Consider the following 21,384-nt stretch of genomic DNA (forward strand, 5'->3'; position numbering starts at 1 on the left):
CAAATGATACCGGTGAATCTACAGTTAAAAAGAACACGTTTTGCATAAAAATGACCTTAGCAAAATGTTCACTCCTTAACTGGTACAGCCTCTCAAAGTTTCCAAAAAAATATAGATTAGCGGATGTAATTTAAAACCAAAAAAGGTATAATAGTCAAAGAACCCCGCACATACCTTATGGTAATTGGTCTTTCGGTAAAAAATTGATATGTTGTTCCTTTTTTATTACTGATCAAAAGTCTTCATGGCTACGAAGCTCCAAATGTACATCTGGATACGGTGGGGCCCACAAAAGAGTCAAAAACAGTGAAAAATTTATTCACTCTATAAATTTTTTGACATATAATGTAGTAAATATAACGTGTTTGACATATAATGTAGCTTGTTTATCAATGATTACATGCGTATTTGATAGAAATCTGTAAAATGCTCTCACAAATAAAGAATAACGATAATTATCGCTGACATTAGAGTAACTCGATGTGCACCACAAGGAGGTTATCAAGTCGGATTTTGCATATCACTTTGCCTTGAAAAGGACAGTTTGTTTGTGTGTATGTGCGCGGGTGGATGTGCGTGTATATTTTCAATAAGCACAAAATACTGTACATTTTTTTAAATACACATTTTATCTTAATATTATCGATTTTTATTTATATGGTTTTATATTACTTCTTACATTTACTTATATACAAGGTAGCCCATCGAAAACGTACCGCAAGGCATTACAGGGTAGTAAAGAACTTTTCGGCAAAATCCAAAAACAGGTCAAATTTGTTTCTGAGGGGGGACAACTTTTGGCTCAAAAAGCATACCAAAATCTTCAACCCTCTAAGTGGGGGTGCTATCCCCTAAATTTTTTCAAATGGGAATGGGGGTCAAGTGGGGGGTCATTAGAAAGGGCTTTTAATTCTCTATACATCGATTCTTACTTTTTGAAAATCGATTCATTATTTTAGAAAATATGCAGCTTTGAAAATACGAACAATATTTTTGACGAGAAATGCGAAAATCGATTTAATTTTACTTCAAAACTTACGGTATTAGTCAAGTAAATGCTGAAAATGTTGTCCGCCAACTTGCATACAATGATACAGGTTGTCTTCAAACCGTTGTCGAACATTCTGGAGCACTTGCGGTGTTACTTCGCGACATACATTAATGATTCGTCCTCGCAGATCTTCCAAGGTATCAGGTGGAGTGCTGTAAACTTTGCTTTTAATGTGCCCCCAGAGAAAGAAATCTAAAGGATTTAAGTCGGGTGACCGAGGGGGCCACTCAATTGCACCTCTTCGTCCTATCCAGCGTCCTGGAAACGTCTCATTTAGGTAATTGCGCACATTGAGCGAGTAATGTGGAGGAGCTCCGTCTTGCTGGAAAATCAGTTCGTGTTCATTGTAAGCAGGGTCGTCCTCTATGATATTTGTTAGAGCTGGGTCGATGACATTTTGTAGTAAATCCAAGTACATATCGCCTGTCAAATTTCCAGGAAGGAAAAAAGGACCTACAATGGAATTTCCAAAAATACCTGCCCATACATTCAACTTCTGGGGGTGTTGGGAGTGTGTCTCATGGAAAATCCTTGGATTGGTATCAGCCCAGTAACGACAATTATGGCGATTCACTAAACCATTCAAGAAGAACGTACACTCGTCCGAAAAACACACATTAAAGAGGAAATTATCGTTTATCGCTCGTTCAGTCATTATTTCGCAAAATTGCAAACGACGATCAAAATCGTCTTCATTTAGCTCTTGCACTAGCCGAATCTTATAAGGATGGAATTTGTATTTTTTTAATATTCGTTGGACACTTGTACGACTCACTCCTGTCGCAGTAGCCAATTGCATTGTACTCAGCGTACTATCCATTGCCACTTGCCCCAATACCGCTATTTCCGTAGGTTCATTTAGTACCGGATTTTCAACCTGCCTCTTTTTGTTATGAACGGAGCCAGTTTCGCGAAATTTGGCCACCAATTCGCGAACAATTTTTCCAGACGCATGTTTCTCAGGATGCCGTTGGTTGAACAGTTCGGCGACCCGATTTCCGCATTCATTGTTTTTGAAAAAAAGCTCAATAATTTCTACTCTTTCTGGAATTGAGTACACCATAATTAATCAATTTAAAAGACTCGGCAGTATTGGTACTCTTCAACTACAAGTCACAAGACAGTTATCTAGCAACTTCTTGTGGCCTATCTAAATACGAAACAAAAAGCGGACAATTTTTTGCTCACCAAAATCAGGCTAAAGAATTCGCAAATCAAAAAAAAAAACAGCGAATTCTTTTGAAGGAATTTACCAAGCTAATACCGTAAGTTTTGAAGTAAAATTAAATCGATTTTCGCATTTCTCGTCAAAAATATTGTTCGTATTTTCAAAGCTGCATATTTTCTAAAATAATGGATCGATTTTCAAAAAGTAAGAATCGATGTATAGAGAATTAAAAGCCCTTTCTAATGACCCCCCACTTGACCCCCATTCCCATTTAAAAAAATTTGGGGGATGGCACCCCCACTTAGGGGGTTGAAGATTTTGCTATGCTTTTTGCGCCAAAAGTTGTCCCCCTCAGAAGCAAACTTTACCTGTTTTTGGATTTTTCCGAAAAGTTCATTACTACCCTGTAATGCCTTGCGGTACGTTTTCGATGGGCTACCCTGTATATATTTTTTCTATTTAATTCTAAAATATTATGAGATTAAAAAAGTTATTTTGATAAAAAAATATTAACGATTTTTATTTATGCTAAGCATAATGTCAATATAACTGATAGATTTATATAAGTTTTCTTAACCTTAAGATCATTAGGATTTACTTGTGGCAGTCGATGACCTGCATCATTAACATTATTTAGCAAATCTGTTCATGGATTTCTAATATTGACTTTACGCCTGGTATAAATAAAAATCGTTAACAGCTTTTTATCAAAATAACATATTTAATCCCATAATATTTTAGTAAAATTCGTCCACTAAATCAAATGAACATACAGATTTACAAGTAAAATAATATTCATACTGAAACAATAATAAAAAGATTAAATATAAAATATAAATAAAATACAAATAGAAAAAAATATATATGAATGTAAGAAGTAATATAAATATAAATAAAAATCGTCACTATTAAAACAAAAATTTTTTTTTTAAATTCATGTGTATTGAAAAAAGTGTATGAAATTGAGGGCAAAATGATGTGTGAAATCCGACTTGACAACTTCCTCGTATGCACATCGAGTTACTCTAATGTCAGCAGTAATAGGAATGATGACAGTAACCAAGAATCACTAAAATTATGTATTTATCTAATGAAATATGATTCATGGATTATAAAAAACGTATTTATTTTTATATTGTGACCGAGATAGATAATATTTTTGATAAAATAAAACTACAAAATATAGCAAACCGCCATGATAGGTTGAACACCAATCAGAACGAATTACGTTACATCTATGTAAATGTCATTTTGTTTCATTTGTACTTCGAATATCCGCAGTATTTATCTTCGTTTAAACATTTTGTGTTAACTATCAGTTGCTTAGTTTTGTGTTACCAAAACCATAATCAGGAAACTTTAGGTATTTGAAAAGTTTCTAGAATAAGGAAAGAAAAGAAAGTTCAACAACTGCGAGTTAATAAAATATCAAAAAGACCATGTTGGTAAATTGGTACCAAATTGGTACTGAAATACAAAGAACAGTTCTGCGACACATTTTTTAAAAAACTCGTATGGACTGATGAAGATGACATGAAAGTTGAAGAAGAGTCATAAACCTTATAAACTACTAGGTCTATGAGAAGAGTCGAGATTAATATCAAAGCTGTTTTTAACGTGGATGTATTTAACAGGACTTCAAACGGGCTATTTCGGTGTAGCTGGATTGCAGCTACAGTACAAATAAAAAAGTATAAATAATTAATGTTACATTTGATGACTACTATGTATCAGATTTTCTTAATGTTTTAGTCTTCATGAAAATATAATGTGTATCCATTATTATGCCAAAGTACAATTTGAGGGTAAATAAAATGCAAATACTATTATGGTAACTTTATATTTTTATTTAACTAATGAATCTTGCAACACAAAGTATTAGCACCTTATGTTTACTGTGGACAAACATAGTTGTGACGTCACGTAGACGCCATGACACGGCAACCGTTTTTGCGTAAGTTTAGACTTAAAATTAAAATGTCAATATTTTTCTACTAAAACTTTTATTTTCTACAGAAATAAGAAATTTTTTGGAAATACTCGTAGTAAATACTTCCGAACATCATAGAACAGTTTTTCAAAATCTGTCATCATGCCAGCATGAGAGCATTTCACAGATTTCTATCAAATATATGTTAATCATTGTTAAACAAGCTACATTATACATACATATGTTAAAAAAGTTGTTTTTGACCCTTTTTTGGACCCTGCCGCCTCCAAATGGGCATTTGGCTTCGTGGTTATGAAGAGTTTTGTGCAGTAATAAAAAGGGGACATTTCAAATTTTCGGGAAATATCACCGAAAGACCAATTTCCATAAAGTGTGTCAATTTACACAAATTTTCTACTAATGCATGTGCAACTTCTCAACAATTTTTCGAAAATTTCTGCCCCTTGGAAGAGGTTAAAATAAGCATCCCCTAAATTATATTTTGCTTCATTTTTTTTTGTTTGACAAATATTGAATATTCAAAAATACGTGTCAGATCTTTTGTGACTCCTGCGAGTGCTTCATTGGATTTTCTAAGAAATGTTTAAGTAGGAGCATGTCATGCTAATTTCTGTCATTAGACCTTTTGTGAGTTTTGCGAGTGCTTCGCTCACTATGATTCTGTATTCTCCCAGTTTCTCGAAGTTTACTGCTGAGAAAGTCTGTTTGTGGGGAACTAAACTGTTTGGATGCCTCTGGTGGTATATTCCTCTTGATGCGGCACAATTTTTCCTACATTAAAAAAAAACTTGAGCATGTCAACATACTCGTCACTATTATTATTATTTACCATAGTTCTTCACAAGTTATCGTAAAAAAATTAAAATTAGCGAATCCAAGTCACAACCGCCTACTTAAATATTTCTTAGTTGCAATAGTGCATGTTGCATTATAATGAATTTTATTTTTTGTTAATAAACGGTTAGTTTTAAAGCAAAAGAGTACAGAGGTAAAAGTTTAAAACAAAATTTTTCCCAAACAAAAAGTTATAGCAAAAATAACTTAGCGGAAGCTTATTTCAACACTCTTCAAGGGCAGAAATTTTCGAAAAATTGTTGAGGATTTGACTATTATACCTTTTTTGTTTCCAAATTACAGCCGTTAATCTATATTCTTTTGAAAACTTTAAGAAACAGTGTTTCCTAACGGGTGAACATTTTACTGAGGTCATTTTTATGCAAAACGTGTTCTTTTTAGCTGCAGATTCATCGGTATCATTTGTGCTCCTTCTTTTGAAAACACACTTTAGAACCAATTTTCAGTAGATTTGCTCATTTCTAGTTATAAAAAGGTTTTTAAAAGTATCGCCATTCTGAACGTTAAGAGACCACCGTTCAATCCAAATATCAAGCAGACTTTACTTAGGATAACCCGGGGGAGTGTATGCAAACAGGATGGCCTAAATTCGCACGATACAATATGGCTAAGACTCTATGCGGTCCTTATCGGTAAACATCCCTTTTTATCTGTCAGAGATTACATGTAAATATCGAAGCCAACTTACGTGTAACCTCAGTATTCGCTTCAGGCGTGTCGTTGGCTGGTACTCTCCGTTCGCATATGAAACCCAACTGCACCAAGCAGTCTCTATCAGTCCAAGTGAGGCCAACGTTCTTGCTATGAAACGCTGCAATGCAGTGTTCAGTTTGACTGTCTGGATTTCCGGGAGCCCAGTTGGTGTATTCGATTGGTTGGCCTTTAGACATCCATATCCAATGCTTTCCATCTAGTAATTTCGATCCAGAGGTCCAAAACAAATCACCTTTATCTAAAAAAGTGAAAACGAAAGGATGAGTATTGAGTAGAATAATTCACCATTGGTTGCAATATGAATCTTTGGTGGGAATATCAAAGTAACTGAAGTTTTTATTGAATATCTAGCAATTAAACTGACTTAAAGCCACATTTTTGAAAATGTCAACCATGACCTATACTGGGTGTCCCAATTCTCCATGTGCAGACCGAGACAAATAAGTTTGCGCTTCTGACTCAGGCAGAGCTGCGTGAAACTGAAAAAGAACGCATTCGCCTAGAAGGAATAAGACGTAGGTATTTCCCTCCCCGCCATCAGAGCTATATCAGACTTATTTGGAAGAAACTACCAGAAATTCTTGCATCAAAGTCCAAAGTTATTTCGTTTAGCTCTTAAAAATTGGCAAAAATTATTTTTTTCCAAAATTACTTTAAAACTGTCAAACTTAAATAATGATTGGCATGCTAATACTTGTCTATAGATGTTATTTTTTGGCAGAGCAACCGAAGTCATTGTATTTTCAAAGGGAGAGGTACTCTCATCTATAAACAGATAATCATATTTTTCTGAAGAGACAGACAAGAACCTATTTATATAATTTACTCTCTTATATTTTTTTATTTCTAATGGTTTTGGCGTAATTAATAATTACTATCAACGTATTTCTTATTCAAATTTGATATAATCATTATCAAAAATGTATTTATTTCGAAATAATGCTTTGTGAAGTTCAAAAACTTGTAATCGCCAGTTCCTTCATTAATTATTATTATCATTATTATTGCTTTTTTTAGATTTTTCTCATTCTACAAAATATGGAGTGTAATTTGTTCTCATCGAATTCAGTTAGCTTAATGTTATTCAATAAGAATAACCAAAAAGATTCAAATTTGATAAAGAGACAATTTACAGAAAAGAGAAAAACCTGAACTAACAGATGATTAACCGAATTGTGTGATCCTGAAAATAGTCACCATTTTCGAACGTTTTCGTGAAAGTAGATTAGATTATAATTTCTTGAAACTTATAAAACATTATTTTGTTTTCATTATCAATTTTGATGACAATTATTAAATCAGATTTGCAGTTAAACTACGTTAGTGATGGCTAATAAATTAACTTATTCGAAAATCATAAATACGAAAAATTTTCAAGCAGGAAAAACCTGAAAGAGACGCCGTTATACAGGGTGTTACAAACTAGTAGGTCAACCCGTTAACCGCATATTCTTTGAATTAAAATAATGGTACTTTTCTTATGCCATTTTTATTTTCAATATACAGGATGTCAGAACCAACATTTAAAAAATTATCTTTATTGATAACTTCAGCGAATGGAGGGAAGGGGGGTTCAGTACTCATGGACCCCCTATTTTTTTAGTACGTCTATGTTATGATATTTATTTAAAATTGAGCACATACAGGGTATCCCGTTCATGTTTCAAAAAAACTTGTGTGCAAGTTCCTCTTGGGAAAATAATAAGGTTAGTTCATGTAAAGTTTTTTTCTTAGACGCCATGTTTTCGAGATACAGTGTGTTGAAGATGTTACTTTCCAAATGGTTTTCCTTAATTATCTTTAAATCGGCTAAAGTAAATAGCAAACATCAACTGTGCGTTAAGAATAATATGCAGATGGTATCTTTCTGAAAAGCAGTGTCGCAGATACAGGTAATTGGAGGGGTCCAATAAAAAAATATGTTAAAAGTCAAAATTTGTTACATTCCTAAATGGTTCTGTAAACTCTAAAGCATAATACAAAAAAAGGTATACTTGTCGAAATTCGGAAGCATTTTATTAACTAAAAAAAATTATTTTAAATTTTAGCTTGTTGTAAACTAACATTTATAAAAGTAAATTAAAATAAACAAATTATGGTAATTAATTATCTATTAATAACCAATTTTAGATTTTGTAAACTACTACACTACCACTACTAAAATAAATAATTGTTGAAAGAACTGAATTGTTGATGGGCATGAATGCTTCAAAAAAGTGATAAGAACAGAAAAATATTGGGAAACAGACTCGGAGATATACAGAACAAAACAGCTGCATAATTAAATAAATGAGCAAAACTCAAAATACTACAGTAGATGCTGAAATTGTCCCCCACTTGCATGCAACTTCATTTTTTTGGGAAATGGTATATGCTTCCGAATTTCGACAAATATACCTTTTTTGTAGTATGCTGTAGAGCAAAGGTCGGCAACTGGCGGACCGCGGTCCAGGTCCGGACCGCGGAAGGTAAAATACTGGACGGCCAAAAATTTTTTTAAAGTATAAATTACTCAAATAAATTATTTAAAAAATGTTTTTTTTACGTTTAAGTGTCAACCTTATCATTTTTTCTAGTATTTTAAAATTGTGTGAGTGTTTTGAGTTCTTAATGGTTAGTAAGCAGATTAAATTTGAGTTCAAATGAAAATTTGTAAGAAATATGAATTTTTTTTTCTGGACCTCGTTAAAAATTTTTAAAAGTATCCGGACCCCACCTAAAATTACTTGCCGACCCCTGCTGTAGAGTTTACAAAACCGTTTAGAAATGTAACAAATTTTGACTTTACATATTTTTTTCGATTGTACCCCTCCAATTACCTGTATCGGCGGCAGTGCTTTTCAGAAAGAAACCGTTTACACATTATTCTTAACGCACAGTTGATTATAACTCGTACAAATTTTAACATTTTTATCTTTAGGCGATTTAAAGATAATTAAGAAAAACCACTTGGAAAGTAACAACTTCAACACACTGTACCTCGAAAACAGGGCGTCTAAGAAACAAACTTTACATGAACTACCCCTATTATTTTTCTATGAACGGGACACCCTGTATATTGATCTTAAGTCGGCACACTTTTTGTATAATTTTGGTTTAAAATATCAAAGTGCGAACGGAGTTGAGGGGGGGTTGCAGTGCCCATGCACCTCCAATTTTTTTTGAGACGTTTATGCTTTCCAAATATTATATTTTAGATAAAGTGGTGCTTTATTCAATTTTTTTCACTCTTGTAAGATTTTGATTTCGGACCTTGTTCACGAAATACTGTAACTGTTTTATATGAAATGTACTCTAAATGCGAAAGATTTGAGACGGTATTTATTTCAGTTTATTGAATAAAAGGGAAATGATGATCATCATGATCAGCGATATTTAATTTGAGCTAAATCTAACATATCTAAAAAAGTTGAAATATCTCGTATAAAAAGCCCCAAATCAAAATATGTGGTTTCAGTCTTTATCTCGTACAATAATTAAAGTCTAACGTCGACTAAATTGATGTCGCGTATCCAAAAAAGTTACAATATCTCGTAAACCGAGCTCCGAATCAAAATCTTATAACAGTGAACAAAATAGAATAAAACGCCGCAGCCGCTTTAACTAAAAATAAAAAATATTTGGATAACATAGGTGTCTCCAAAAAAATTGGAGGTCCATGGGTACTGCAACCCCCCTCAAATCCGTTCGCACTTTGATATTTTAAACCAAAATTACAAAAAAAAAGTGTGCCGACTTAAGAACAATATATGTGCTAAATTTTAAATAAATATCTCTACAATCACCGGAGTTATCAATAAAAATCATTTTTTAAATTTTAATTTTGACACCCTGTATTTTGAAAATGGGCTCCGAAATGAAAAGTGACATAAGATAAGTCCCATTATTTTAGTCCGAAGAATATGTGGTTAACTGCTTGACCTACTAATTTGTAACACCCTGTATAATAAAATAAGAAAATACTTAAAAATGAGGTCACTTTTCATATTTCTATTAATGCAATAATTACTCCGATTATTATTTCATAAAGTGGCACCTATACAGAAGTACATACTGGTTTGCGATTGGCATTTTTGACGCCCGCTAGTACCTAAACAAAGTAACTTTAGAGAGAGGTGTGTTTATTTCAATCATTTTATTTTAACCCCAAGAATACAAGGTCTGTTCAGAAAATAACCGAACTGTTTCAATTAAGGAGAGAATGGAGATTTACTGATATGCGGTTGGCAGCATTGCGTTGTGCATAACTTCCTCTGTAACTACATGTTCTTGGATGGTTGATATCTCATTTACTTTTCGTAATATTGTTATTTGAGTGCAACATGTGTAACTGTGATGATTTTTGAAATGTGCGACTTTCGAGAACAACAATGCAACATAAAATTTTGCGCTAAACTGGGGAAAACTTTCACGGAAACGATCTGGGAAAAGTCTGTGAATAGAGGAGGGGTGTACTTTAAAGGAGACAATGACAAATAATGTACAAAATAAATAATAAAGTTCGGTTATTTTCTGAACAAACCTCGTATATGATAGATCCATGTATACAGAATATTTAGATCCTATATGTTCATATAACTGATTATATTTTGGAAAAAAATACTCACTAGAATCTCTAACATATTTATAGAGCCTGTTATTTTCTTCGGCGTTCTCGATGGTGACAAGTTTCATATGAATATCTTCACAGAATTGGGCTGCTTGGAAATATGTAGCCTTGAAAAAGTACAAAATTAATACCGCTATACAGAATTGTTCTATTTAAAACTTTTGTTGAATATTTACAGATATTTTTCGTAAGATACTGGGCCATTACGCGGGAATACTAAATTCGATTAGAAATTAAAACGGAATATTTGATACTTTCACTAATTTTCAACAGGAATCATATTTTTTAATCAATTTGTGTTTCCTATGAAACACTCTGTATATTTTTAGATATTCTGTTACAAAGCTTTCTCAAGATTGCAGAGATAAGAGGTTAAATGTGTCTATCTCTAATATTAATGAAGATGTAACAAAAACCGTGGTGTTTTTAGACAGATTTGATAGCTGCTAATTGCTTAACGACTGACAATAATTTCACTACAAGTTACAATTATAACGCAGCCTTTTGGCTATATCTAATAATAATAAATTAAATTAAATACCTATTGTAAGTACATTTAGTCAAAAGGTCATTTGATCGATTCGTCCTGTTCTGCTATTAAAACTTGAGGAACATACAATAAGTATGTGAGGAATACAAGCTCACAGCCCAGCTTATTTAATCTGACTGGTGAAGTCAGATGCGCAGTGGCAGAGTCGGAGTGGTTTGCGGAGATCATTTTGTTATCGACACTCATAAACAGTGTACATTTTCTCAAAAGTAAACGAGCAAACACCAAAAATTTAAAACAAAAGTTTAAATGAGCAAAGCGCAGAAATGGTAAATGATAAAGAAAACATATTTATGTAAATAATTGTGTTTTAGTGCATTTAAAGGTACTTTGTTGGTAATATATCAAGGATTTTACTAAATAACAGTAGTAACATAAAATAAAGGAACAATACAGGGGTGTCCCATCGGGAACTGCGTCGATCGATATCTAGGAAAGTATAGCTCCGAAAAAATTGAAAATTTGTCAACATGTCAATGTCCCTGGGGTGAACACAACCAAAATATTGCTCTCTAGCACTTCCGGTTATACCGGAAGTCGACACCAACTTCGTTATTTTAAATGGGACACCCTATATATTATTGCATTTTCGGATTCTACGTGAAATTTGAGGGTCACTTTATTAAATATTCCCTATACCTAGGAGTTATAGATTTTAAGATATTAATTTTTAAAGAAAAAATTTGACAGATGCAAGGATCCGCGGAGGTGCTAGTAACTTTTTTGAGGAGCGTTATATCAAGTGGATTTTTGGTACCTGTAAAGGGCATAGGTAACGCTAAATTATGGTATACCAACAAATTAAAACATTTAATTTTAATACTAGATGTTTCATTTTTGCTGTTACATTTTGATAACTTCAATCAGCTATAACTTTGTTAACTTAAATGGAACGCCCTATATTTTTTGCTCTGTCGTATGCAGATTGAAATTCCCTTTCAAGCCATATGAGGATTGCTGGGGTTGCAGTTACTATTTTTAGAGATATTTGCAATTTTCTTTTTGGGCAGTTTTTCTCGTATCAGACCTGTTCTCAAATTGACCATGACCAGAATCACTCCAAAAACAATTGAAATAACATGACATTTAGTTGTCATGTTGTCAAATTAGTTGTCAAATTATTGTTGTGTCTGAATAGTTTCTGCCGAAAATTTAAATAAAAATGTCTGGGGATCATTTAAATTATGAGGATTATTTTAATTTGTATGTTATTTATGGAAAATGTGACAAAGTAATTTCAAGAACATGTAGCGAGTCTGCGGATTTTTTTCATAAATAAGAAACAAATTAAAAAAATCCTAATACGTATAATTTAAACATCCCCCGGCATTTTTATTTAAATTTTCAGCAAAAACTATTAGACATATTAATGTGTAATGGAACCTTTCCTTGGATGAGGATTGAGACACTGACCTTTTCTTTAGTATTTTATTAATTGCTTGACTAACACTTTATTTTATTATTACTATTAAAGGTAGTTGTTGAATAACTAAGTTTGATATCGTTGATTGATTATGATCGTTGAATGAATGAATTTCGAATATTGAATGAATGTTTTGGCAGAGAGGTTTTGATTTTATATAATTCAAGAGGAAATACATCACTGGCGTACAACCAGATCTTATGTACAGGGTGATTCTTTTATCATGGGAAATGAGTTTTTCTCGTAAACGGCTGCAGCAAATTGAGTTCTGTAAAAAGTATTTTATTTGGGCTGATTGATGCTTGAAATTGCGATTGATATGAAAGTTATAATTAAGCGACGCTGGGCGTCGCGACGCTTCAAAATTTTTTTTTTGTCAGAAGAATACCATTTTTATTTCAGAAATTGGAAGATCTATTGAATGGAAACACTTTTTCCAAATACCATTTTTTTTCATCTAAAACCATTCAAAAATTACAGACCAGTTTTTATGTGTTAAATTGGTCGATTGCCATGCAAAGAATGCATGGTTTTTTAAATTTCACTAAAGCAGACAGGCTAACTTTTATGCTGATATTGACCACAAATATAATTTAGGATTTAAAGAAAACAATTTACAAAATGTTACTACATTTAATAACACTAATTTAATTGTTTAAGAAATAATGAACGTTTACACTAACAACAACCAATACATAAAACACTAAAGAATAACATGAACTGTGTTTAGTAAAAATTAACTCTTAATTCACAAATCTTATTTTAACAATTGCTCGATATAGGCGCCATCGTTATCTAAACATAAATTGTACCGCTTTCTTATTTCGCAAGATGTAACTTTTCTTAAAACATCACCAGATATTCCATTGCACGCATCAATAATGTTTTGTTTTAAATTATCTAAATTATTAGATTTTGTTTTATACACTATATTTTTTAAAGTTCCCCATAAAAAGAAATCTAAGGGTGTCAAGTCCGGGGACCTAGGCGGAAATTTCAAGGGCCCGTGTGTCCCCAACCATCTTCCGTGGTAGAATTCATTCAAATAATTTTGAACAATGGCCGCATTGTGGCAAGGAGCTCCATCTAGTTGAAACCATAAGTTTCTTCTGATTTGCAGTGGCACATGTTCCAGCAAAAGAGGAAGGTGATTTTGGAGAAAATCTAAGTATCTTGCGCCCGTCAAGGCGCCTTCATAAAAGTATGGCCCTACTAAGTGCCGCCCGACTATTCCGCACCAGACATTTATGCCAAAGTGGCCCTGCCTTTGATGTTGCCTGATTTTATACGGGTTTTCGTCCGACCAATAATGGGTATTTTTTTTGTTTGGTAATCCATGACTAACAAAATGACTTTCGTCTGTCCATAATATATGAGAAAATAAATTAGGATTATCATCCAAAGACACCAAAAACTGACAAATAAAATCCTCCCTCCGCTCACAATCTCTTAGCGAAAGTTCTTGCAAATTATGAAATTTATAGTCATGGTATTTGTTGCTTTTTAAAACTCTTTGTATCACGCTATAATTTAAATTTAAGTCTCTTGAAGCCTCTCTTATAGAAGCTTCATGATGATTGTTAAAGTAATTTAAAATAATTGCCACATTTTCATCCGTCGTGACAGTTTTTGTTCTTAATCTTTTACCTGCAAATTTGGCTCATTGAATTTATGGAGATTTATAAAAAAACACAAAACCTACCTTCAAATGCTTTAGGGTTTTGACGCAAACTACTTTCTAACCTAGCAAAAATTTTGTGGTCTGGAAGGTTGCGTTCGGGGTATTTTTCCGCATATAATCTTCTTGCAGTTAAAGCATTTTTTTGGGCTTCTCCGTATAACAAAAGCATGTCAACTTTTTCTGAATGTGTAAACATATTTCTTATTACTTACTATTTTAATAGAAATAATTAAAATTACACTGACAATTTCAGACATCAATTAATATAAGCCAATTTTGTTTTTTCAAAGCCTACCTGCTTTAGTGAAATTTAAAAAACCATGCATTCTTTGCATGGCAATCGACCAATTTAACACATAAAAACTGGTCTGTAATTTTTGAATGGTTTTAGATGAAAAAAAATGGTATTTGGAAAAAGTGTTTATATTCAATAGATCTTCCAATTTCTGAAATAAAAATGGTATGCTTCTGACAAAAAAATTTTTGAAGCGTCGCGACGCCCAGCGTCGCTTAATTATAACATTCATATCCTTCGCAATTTCAAGCATCAATCAGCCCAAATAAAATACTGTTTACATAACTCAATTTGCTGCAGCCGTTTACGAGAAAAACTCATTTCCCATGATAAAAGAATCACCCGGTACTCTGTTTACAATTATTTAGTCTGCTGTCGCTGATAGGTAAACAAATAATTGGTTTTATACATCTACATCATTAACGATTAACCACAAGGAATTCTTATTTAGATAATTACTTCCTTACTAATAGTACACAAAATATTCTTATCTTAACCTACACAATAACAGGAAATATCAAATGAATAAATAAACATTAGTATACAAATTTTCCTTAACTTAAGAGAGAATGGTAATTATACATAGGCGTAACATAACTAAATTTTAAGAGGTACATTACAAATAATTTCATAATTAACTAGACGAATGTCAAGTTATTTTAATCGTTTCGGAGTGTTTCTGGTCATGGCCAATTTGATAACAGATCGGATACGAGAAAAAGTGTCCAAAAAATAGAAAATTGCAAATATCTCTAAAAATAGTAACGGTAACACTAACAATCCTTATACGGTTTGAAAGGAAATTTCGATCTGCATACGACAGAGTAAAAAAATAGAGAGTGTTTCATTTAAGTTAACAAAGTTATAGCTGTTTGAAGTTATCAAAATGAAACACCTAGTATTAAATGTTTTAGTTTCTTGGTATACCATAATTTATCGTTACAGGTATCAAAAATCTGCTTGATACGACGCTTTGAAAAGAGTTACTATCATCTCTTCGGACTCTTGCATCTGTCAATTTTTTTTTTAAATATATTTAATAAAGTAATCCTCAAATTTCACGTGGAATCCGAAATCCAATAATATATATGACGTCCCATTTAAAATAACGAAGTTGGAGTCCACTTCCAGTATAACAGGAAGTGCTGGATAGTTCTAGATATTTTAGTTGTGTTCGCCTTAGGGACATTGCTATATTGCCAAATTTTCAAATTTTTCGGAGCAATATTTTCCTAGATATCGATCGACGCACTTAAAAGTTAAAAGTTAAAGCAAATAAGTATCACAAAGAATTTGAAGATTCCGCTAAAGTAACTTATTTGTAGTAGTAAGTAAATTTTTGGATCGATTTCTACTTATTGGTTGTTTTTGCACCAGTGAAATAATTACAAATTAAATAATTAAATAAACCGTTGAGTCAAAAAGATCTTTACTAAACTATTTTTGCCCCACCAAATATTCCACATAAAGAAAATACACATTAAGGTATCAGGTACATTAATTATAATAAACGTTTCCAAAAATTAAATCTGTTTTCACTGTCAGAACTGAAATTGACGTATGTATTTTTTAATTGTGTTTAGTTGCTTAAATGTGTTTGTTTATCTGTTTCCATAGCTAGATATATGATTATTTCAATTAATGTCAATAAAAAATTTACGTTATATTTTAAAATAAAAGCTATCAATGAAACAACTTCTAATTTGTTTTAAGTACCAATTTGAAGATAATTTTTTTGTATTCGAGAAATATTCAAAATAAATGCTAATCTTGAAATGAACAATCGTATTTGATCATTTATCAACGAAAAATATGTAGTTCTTCAAAAATAGAGGCTTCTTCGTATTTTTTATTAAATTTGAAAATTAATGTTTTTTATTTTACATATAAATTTAAATCGAAAGATTTTTTTACTCTAACAGCTCTAAATGTTTAAAAGTATTTTCTTGAAGAAATTTTGAAACAATTCTAATTGTTGTTAAAATTGATAAAATCAAAAATTTTTAAATGGGAATTGATAGCTGAGACTCCAAAGGGTACGTAAAAAAATTGGGAGCTCAAAATAATCATTAGTTTTACCGTGAGAGAGAATTGAAAGATAAGTATAATTCTGTATTTTCTTAATTAATAATTTAATCCTACCAGGTCGATTTCGATGAAAAAATGTCTGCAATACTACCATATCATAAAGTACTCAGAACCATATTTTTTATATGACTGCTCTAAAGTCAAGGTCCGAAATAAATTAATGAAAAAACGTTCCCTTTTCACGAATTCTTTTCGGTCTATACTTTATTGCAGCAACAATAATGCACATAAAAATTCCGGACAACTTTTATCTCAATACGAAACTTTTTTTTTGACTATTTTCTCTAATGTCAATATTCTCCGAGTTATACGCGAAAGAAAGAAGAAAAATGCTCTTTTTTATTATTTTTTTACATTTTCTTGCGCTAACAATTATGCACAACTATTTTCAGAGGGCGCATATCGCAATTATCATTCTACATAATATTTAGAACTATTTCCAACAAAAATTATCATTACTATATAAAAAATTCATCCCGAAACAGATACCGACTGAACTAGATGTGAAAATACTATTATTACTATTAATATTTGTAGTTGCAAGAATCACAGTTTACGAAGAAGGAAAAGAAATTCGAAATATATTTTTTTTAAGTAATTTTCATACAAAAATAGGTAGGATTTATAACAATTGCATAATAGAGCAGCAACACATTAATCAATTTGATATATTTAAGCATGTAGTGTTTTCTAATGTGCAACTTTCAAGTGAAGTATGTAAAAAGTAAGTAGAAAGTCATCTTCTAAACTTTTTCCTTCCTATATATTTAATTTAAAGAAGCCTGTCAGTGCATCTGATTAACTATGATTTTTTTTTTGTTACCGATACATATAATTTTTAACCGATATTTTATAACAACAAAATAATAATAATACAAAAACTTACCTTAAAATGGAAACCAAAGTAGTAACTCTTCCCATCACTGTGAAATAAATGTATCAAAGATGTCAAATTACTCCCAAAAAAAGTATCCCAGCCTAAAAAATAAAAGAATCTAAATATGTGTAACTCAAATATAATCGAAATTGTATTGAATACATTCCATGTTCTTTTTGAGATATTTTGCCACCTGTGAAAAAATTTTAAAATTGGTGAAATAAACCCTCGTGTCAAAAGGGTTATTTTAATAAAAATAGTTTTGCCTAACCAACAAATCTCACATTAAAATACTTAGCAGATAAATAGGTACAAAATTCAAAAACACGTCACTTTATATACCTAGCGCACTTTAAAAAATTGTTAACGTTTTGAAAATATATTTCTCTCCTGAACTTTTTTTGATTTTTCGTTTAGTTACTTTGGTAGTTTTTTAATATGCGGTCAACTAGGGTAATATAACAAATTATCATATTATATTACAAAAAGTGTTGTTGTTCTCTAAAAAAAGTTTACCTCGTGACTCCGTTGATTCCAAAAATAAATTAGGTAAAAAGTTAAAAAGTTCCAAGGCATACGTCTTTACGAATATTTTCGATAATTTGAAACCTACTTTTAACCTATAAATCTATAAATAGTTTTAATATGGTTTAGTTATGGTTAAGTGGTTTGTAGTCAAAGAATCGTTAGATAAAAAATCAGATAAATCCATATAAAAAAATGAGAAAATAATAAAAAGACTGTCAGTGCTGGAAAAAAGTAAAATAATGTTTTATATGACTTTTATTAATAATTAGTTATTATTTTGCAATTTCGTCCTTTGATTTTACTAAATATATATAAAAATACATAGGTATGTATAACTTTATTATTTTTGAAATTTGCTGGCCGATTATAATTAACAAAATGTAAATGGTACATTGTTAGGAAGATATTGATTTTTTACACTGTTTTTCTTTTAGAGAAGCATCATGAGAAAATAAACATAACTCTTGGACTTCATGAAAAAAATTTTGCGTCCAAAAATCTCACATTGATCACTTTATAGTGATGTGCATTTTGTTTTTTCTGCTTGTCTAGTTTTCTTTTCAGTGTGAGACTTTTATTTAGACAATACTACTCTCAAAAGAAATAATCCTTAACTGTCCTTTTGGAGCTGAGGTTTATATCATTGTATTATTTTTTAGATGGTAAAATACCTACTCAAATAAATAAAAAAATATGTGCGATATCCTTTTCGATGCTTAAATCAAATGTAAATTTGAATTTATATAATCTATCACACAATGTCAAGGCAAAAATTAAAAAAAGGTCTATATACTGTACGAGCATGAAGTAAGAAATTTGTAAAATGTAGATTCAATATCATAATGTTACGTGACACACAACATTATTGTCAATAATTATTAAGTAAGTATATACTTCTTTAATTTTTTAAATAATTTTCTTTAATTTAATTTTTTATTCAATTCAGTCAATTCAATTCAAATAAATTCAATAATAAATGTGATTTAAGTTTTTCATTTCAAACACAATCAGTATATTAATATTGTTACCACCGTTATTTATATAAATAACTACAAAAAAGACGGCATCTATATTATATACATACATTTATAAGAATTGCGTCTCTTTTCAATGAATAAGCAGGTAAAAACTGCAAGATATCTGAATTGAGTTTCTTTAATTATACTTTTCCTTTGAAAATTGTTCCTCTTTAATTTAAAATTTCTTACCCTGAAATGAAGGATTCAATGGACTCTTAGGGTGAGCAAAACTACTATTCACGAAGAAAAAAAACACCACTAGCACAATTTTGGAAAACATCTTCCTCTCTGCAATTGGACTACTGTTTCACAAAATAGTTTTGTCTACAATTATATATAAGGGATAGGCAGGATATGTGATAAATTATTTCCAGAGATAGATATAATAAAATCCCCGTACATTATCATACAACCCAGACTCTCTAAAGAGGATGCTAGTGTAGCCTGATAAGCGTCATAAGTAAACATGTTTGCATTTCCGAATGGCATTGGGGAACATAGATTCTGCAGTAGTAAATCCCACAAAATTATAAAACATTTAAAACAAAAAGGAAGACCGAATTTATTTATCTTATGGATTCTACAGGTATACACGGATTGCAAGTTTAAAAAAAAGGATTAAGGTGTAAAAAACCATCATTTAATTAGAGACATGAAAATACTAAAACAGGAAAATGACTTAATTTCCCTAGTGTATTGATATTCCAACAGCAAAAGTATATTAGGTATTAGGATGTAAACTCCACTGTAGGCCAAAATTTCTACAAATTATGTTGAAGGAAACATTGGCTTACAACTGTTTGATGAAAAAGGTCTTTTGTATCCATTCTTTGTTTGTTGAAAATCTACAGTATGTAAGCGGTTAGGATAAGTAAGAGGAAAAACTTTTTTATTTTACTTTTTACGGAAAAAAGGCACACTTGATAAAAAGTTTTGCTTGAATTTAAAATGAGATTGCCATGATGACGATTAAAATAAAGTCCAGAAAATAAAAAAATCTGAAAATGTCACGAGAGTAAACTACCTTCATTTTTAATATTTCTGAAATGTGTCGCTAGGAAAAGTTGTTAAAAAATTAAAATATACGACATAATTCTAATTTGTGGAAAAATTGGCCTACTTTGATTATTTACAAATATTTACGTCCGCGGTTAGGATGAATAAGAGGATTTTTTTTTGTTTCAAATAGAATACTATTCATTTTAGAATACAATCTAGGCTGTAATATTTAAAAAAGTATATGGTGTGTGGTATCCTTTTATGGAATAATATTACCATACTTCTTTGAAGATACGTGCAATGGAAACAGCTACCGGAATATGCTCCATGCGTTTTTTTTACTAATGAATTGGACAATTTACCACTGGCCCACCGAATTTGTTATTATTTTCAGCATGGCGATTGTCCTGTGCATTCTGCTGAAACTGTTAGGACCTGGTTACAGAACACATTTCCCAATCGCTGGATTGGCCGGCATGCTTCATATCAATGGTCCCTGCGATGTTCAGACTTAACAATCATGGACTCTTACTTGTGGGGCTAACTCAAATAGATTGTGTAAGTATAGCAAGCCTTTGGACAATAACATCGAGCAGCTAAAACAACGAATTAGTCCATATCTTTAGAAGAGATTAGATGCAGCTACAATGAATTCCTTGTGTGAACGTTGGCGGAGGAATATTCGAATAATGTTTTATTATACATACATTTTTTAAATAAATTTTGTGTGCGAATTGTTTTATTTCAAAACTCAAGTAACTTTTTTGCACGACTTTTGCAAAATATCATTTTTCAGAAATATTAAAAATAAAAGTATTTTACTCTCGTGACATTTTCAGATTTTTTTATTTTCTGGACTCCCCGTATATGAAATGTTAAGTTTCACTATGACAACCACATTTTAAATTCAAGCAAAACTTTTTATCAAGTCTGCCTTTTTTCCATAACATGTAAAATAAAAAAGTTTTTCCTTCGCCCTAACCGCGAACATACTGTATATATAACTTTGAACTATTTAAAATTACTGCAGATAAATAAATAAAAGAACGTTTAAAATACTCTGTTTCATGACAAATTATTTGCAAAACATTTGATTTAATATTTAGCTGACAATTATGTACCTCAAGACGACACGAATTCTATTGGTCTCGGTTTCTTCCAAGATTAAGAGGATAATAGCACCCGACTGTCTGCCTCATGTTGGTACAAGCAGTAAAGTTCTGAGTGAGACGCAGCGAGTGCAAAAAATGCGGTGCGGTACAGTCGGACAAGAAAAGATTCCCAAACATTGAGATTAGACGTCGATAATAATTGCAGTTGAATTTAATAGGGCCCATGCTCCCCTCGGGAAACATCATTGGGTCTTCCTCAGGGAAGAATCCTTAGCCCTATTCTATTTATAATTTATACCATGGATTTACATACGAGTCTAAATAATGATGTCAAAGTAATACAATTTGCCGATGATATATGTCTATATACAGAAAACAACTCATTAAACGAATGTTCTATAGAATTGGGGAAAACCATGGACAACGTCAAAAATTGGATAGAAAAGAACGGTTTCACCATATCC

At 31.5% G+C, this 21,384-nt stretch overlaps 1 protein-coding gene across 1 annotated transcript in view; it reads right to left on the reverse strand.

Moving 5' to 3' along the window:
• Window positions 1-19,136, reverse strand: part of LOC108912358 (macrophage mannose receptor 1) — a 36,045-nt gene extending 16,909 nt beyond the window's left edge. The window contains exons 1-4 of the mRNA XM_018717566.1: window positions 18,999-19,136; window positions 17,272-17,363; window positions 10,347-10,455; window positions 5,714-5,977 (exon numbers count right to left, since the gene is read on the reverse strand). Coding sequence (XP_018573082.1) covers window positions 5,714-5,977; window positions 10,347-10,455; window positions 17,272-17,363; window positions 18,999-19,089 — 556 coding nt within the window. The 5' untranslated portion in view covers window positions 19,090-19,136. The remainder of the gene's footprint in view (window positions 1-5,713; window positions 5,978-10,346; window positions 10,456-17,271; window positions 17,364-18,998) is intronic.
• Window positions 19,137-21,384: the final 2,248 nt, after the last annotated feature.

This window comes from Anoplophora glabripennis, unplaced genomic scaffold (assembly GCF_000390285.2).
Source record: "Anoplophora glabripennis isolate ALB-LARVAE unplaced genomic scaffold, Agla_2.0 scaffold454, whole genome shotgun sequence".
NCBI classification, from domain to species: Eukaryota; Metazoa; Arthropoda; class Insecta; order Coleoptera; family Cerambycidae; genus Anoplophora; species Anoplophora glabripennis.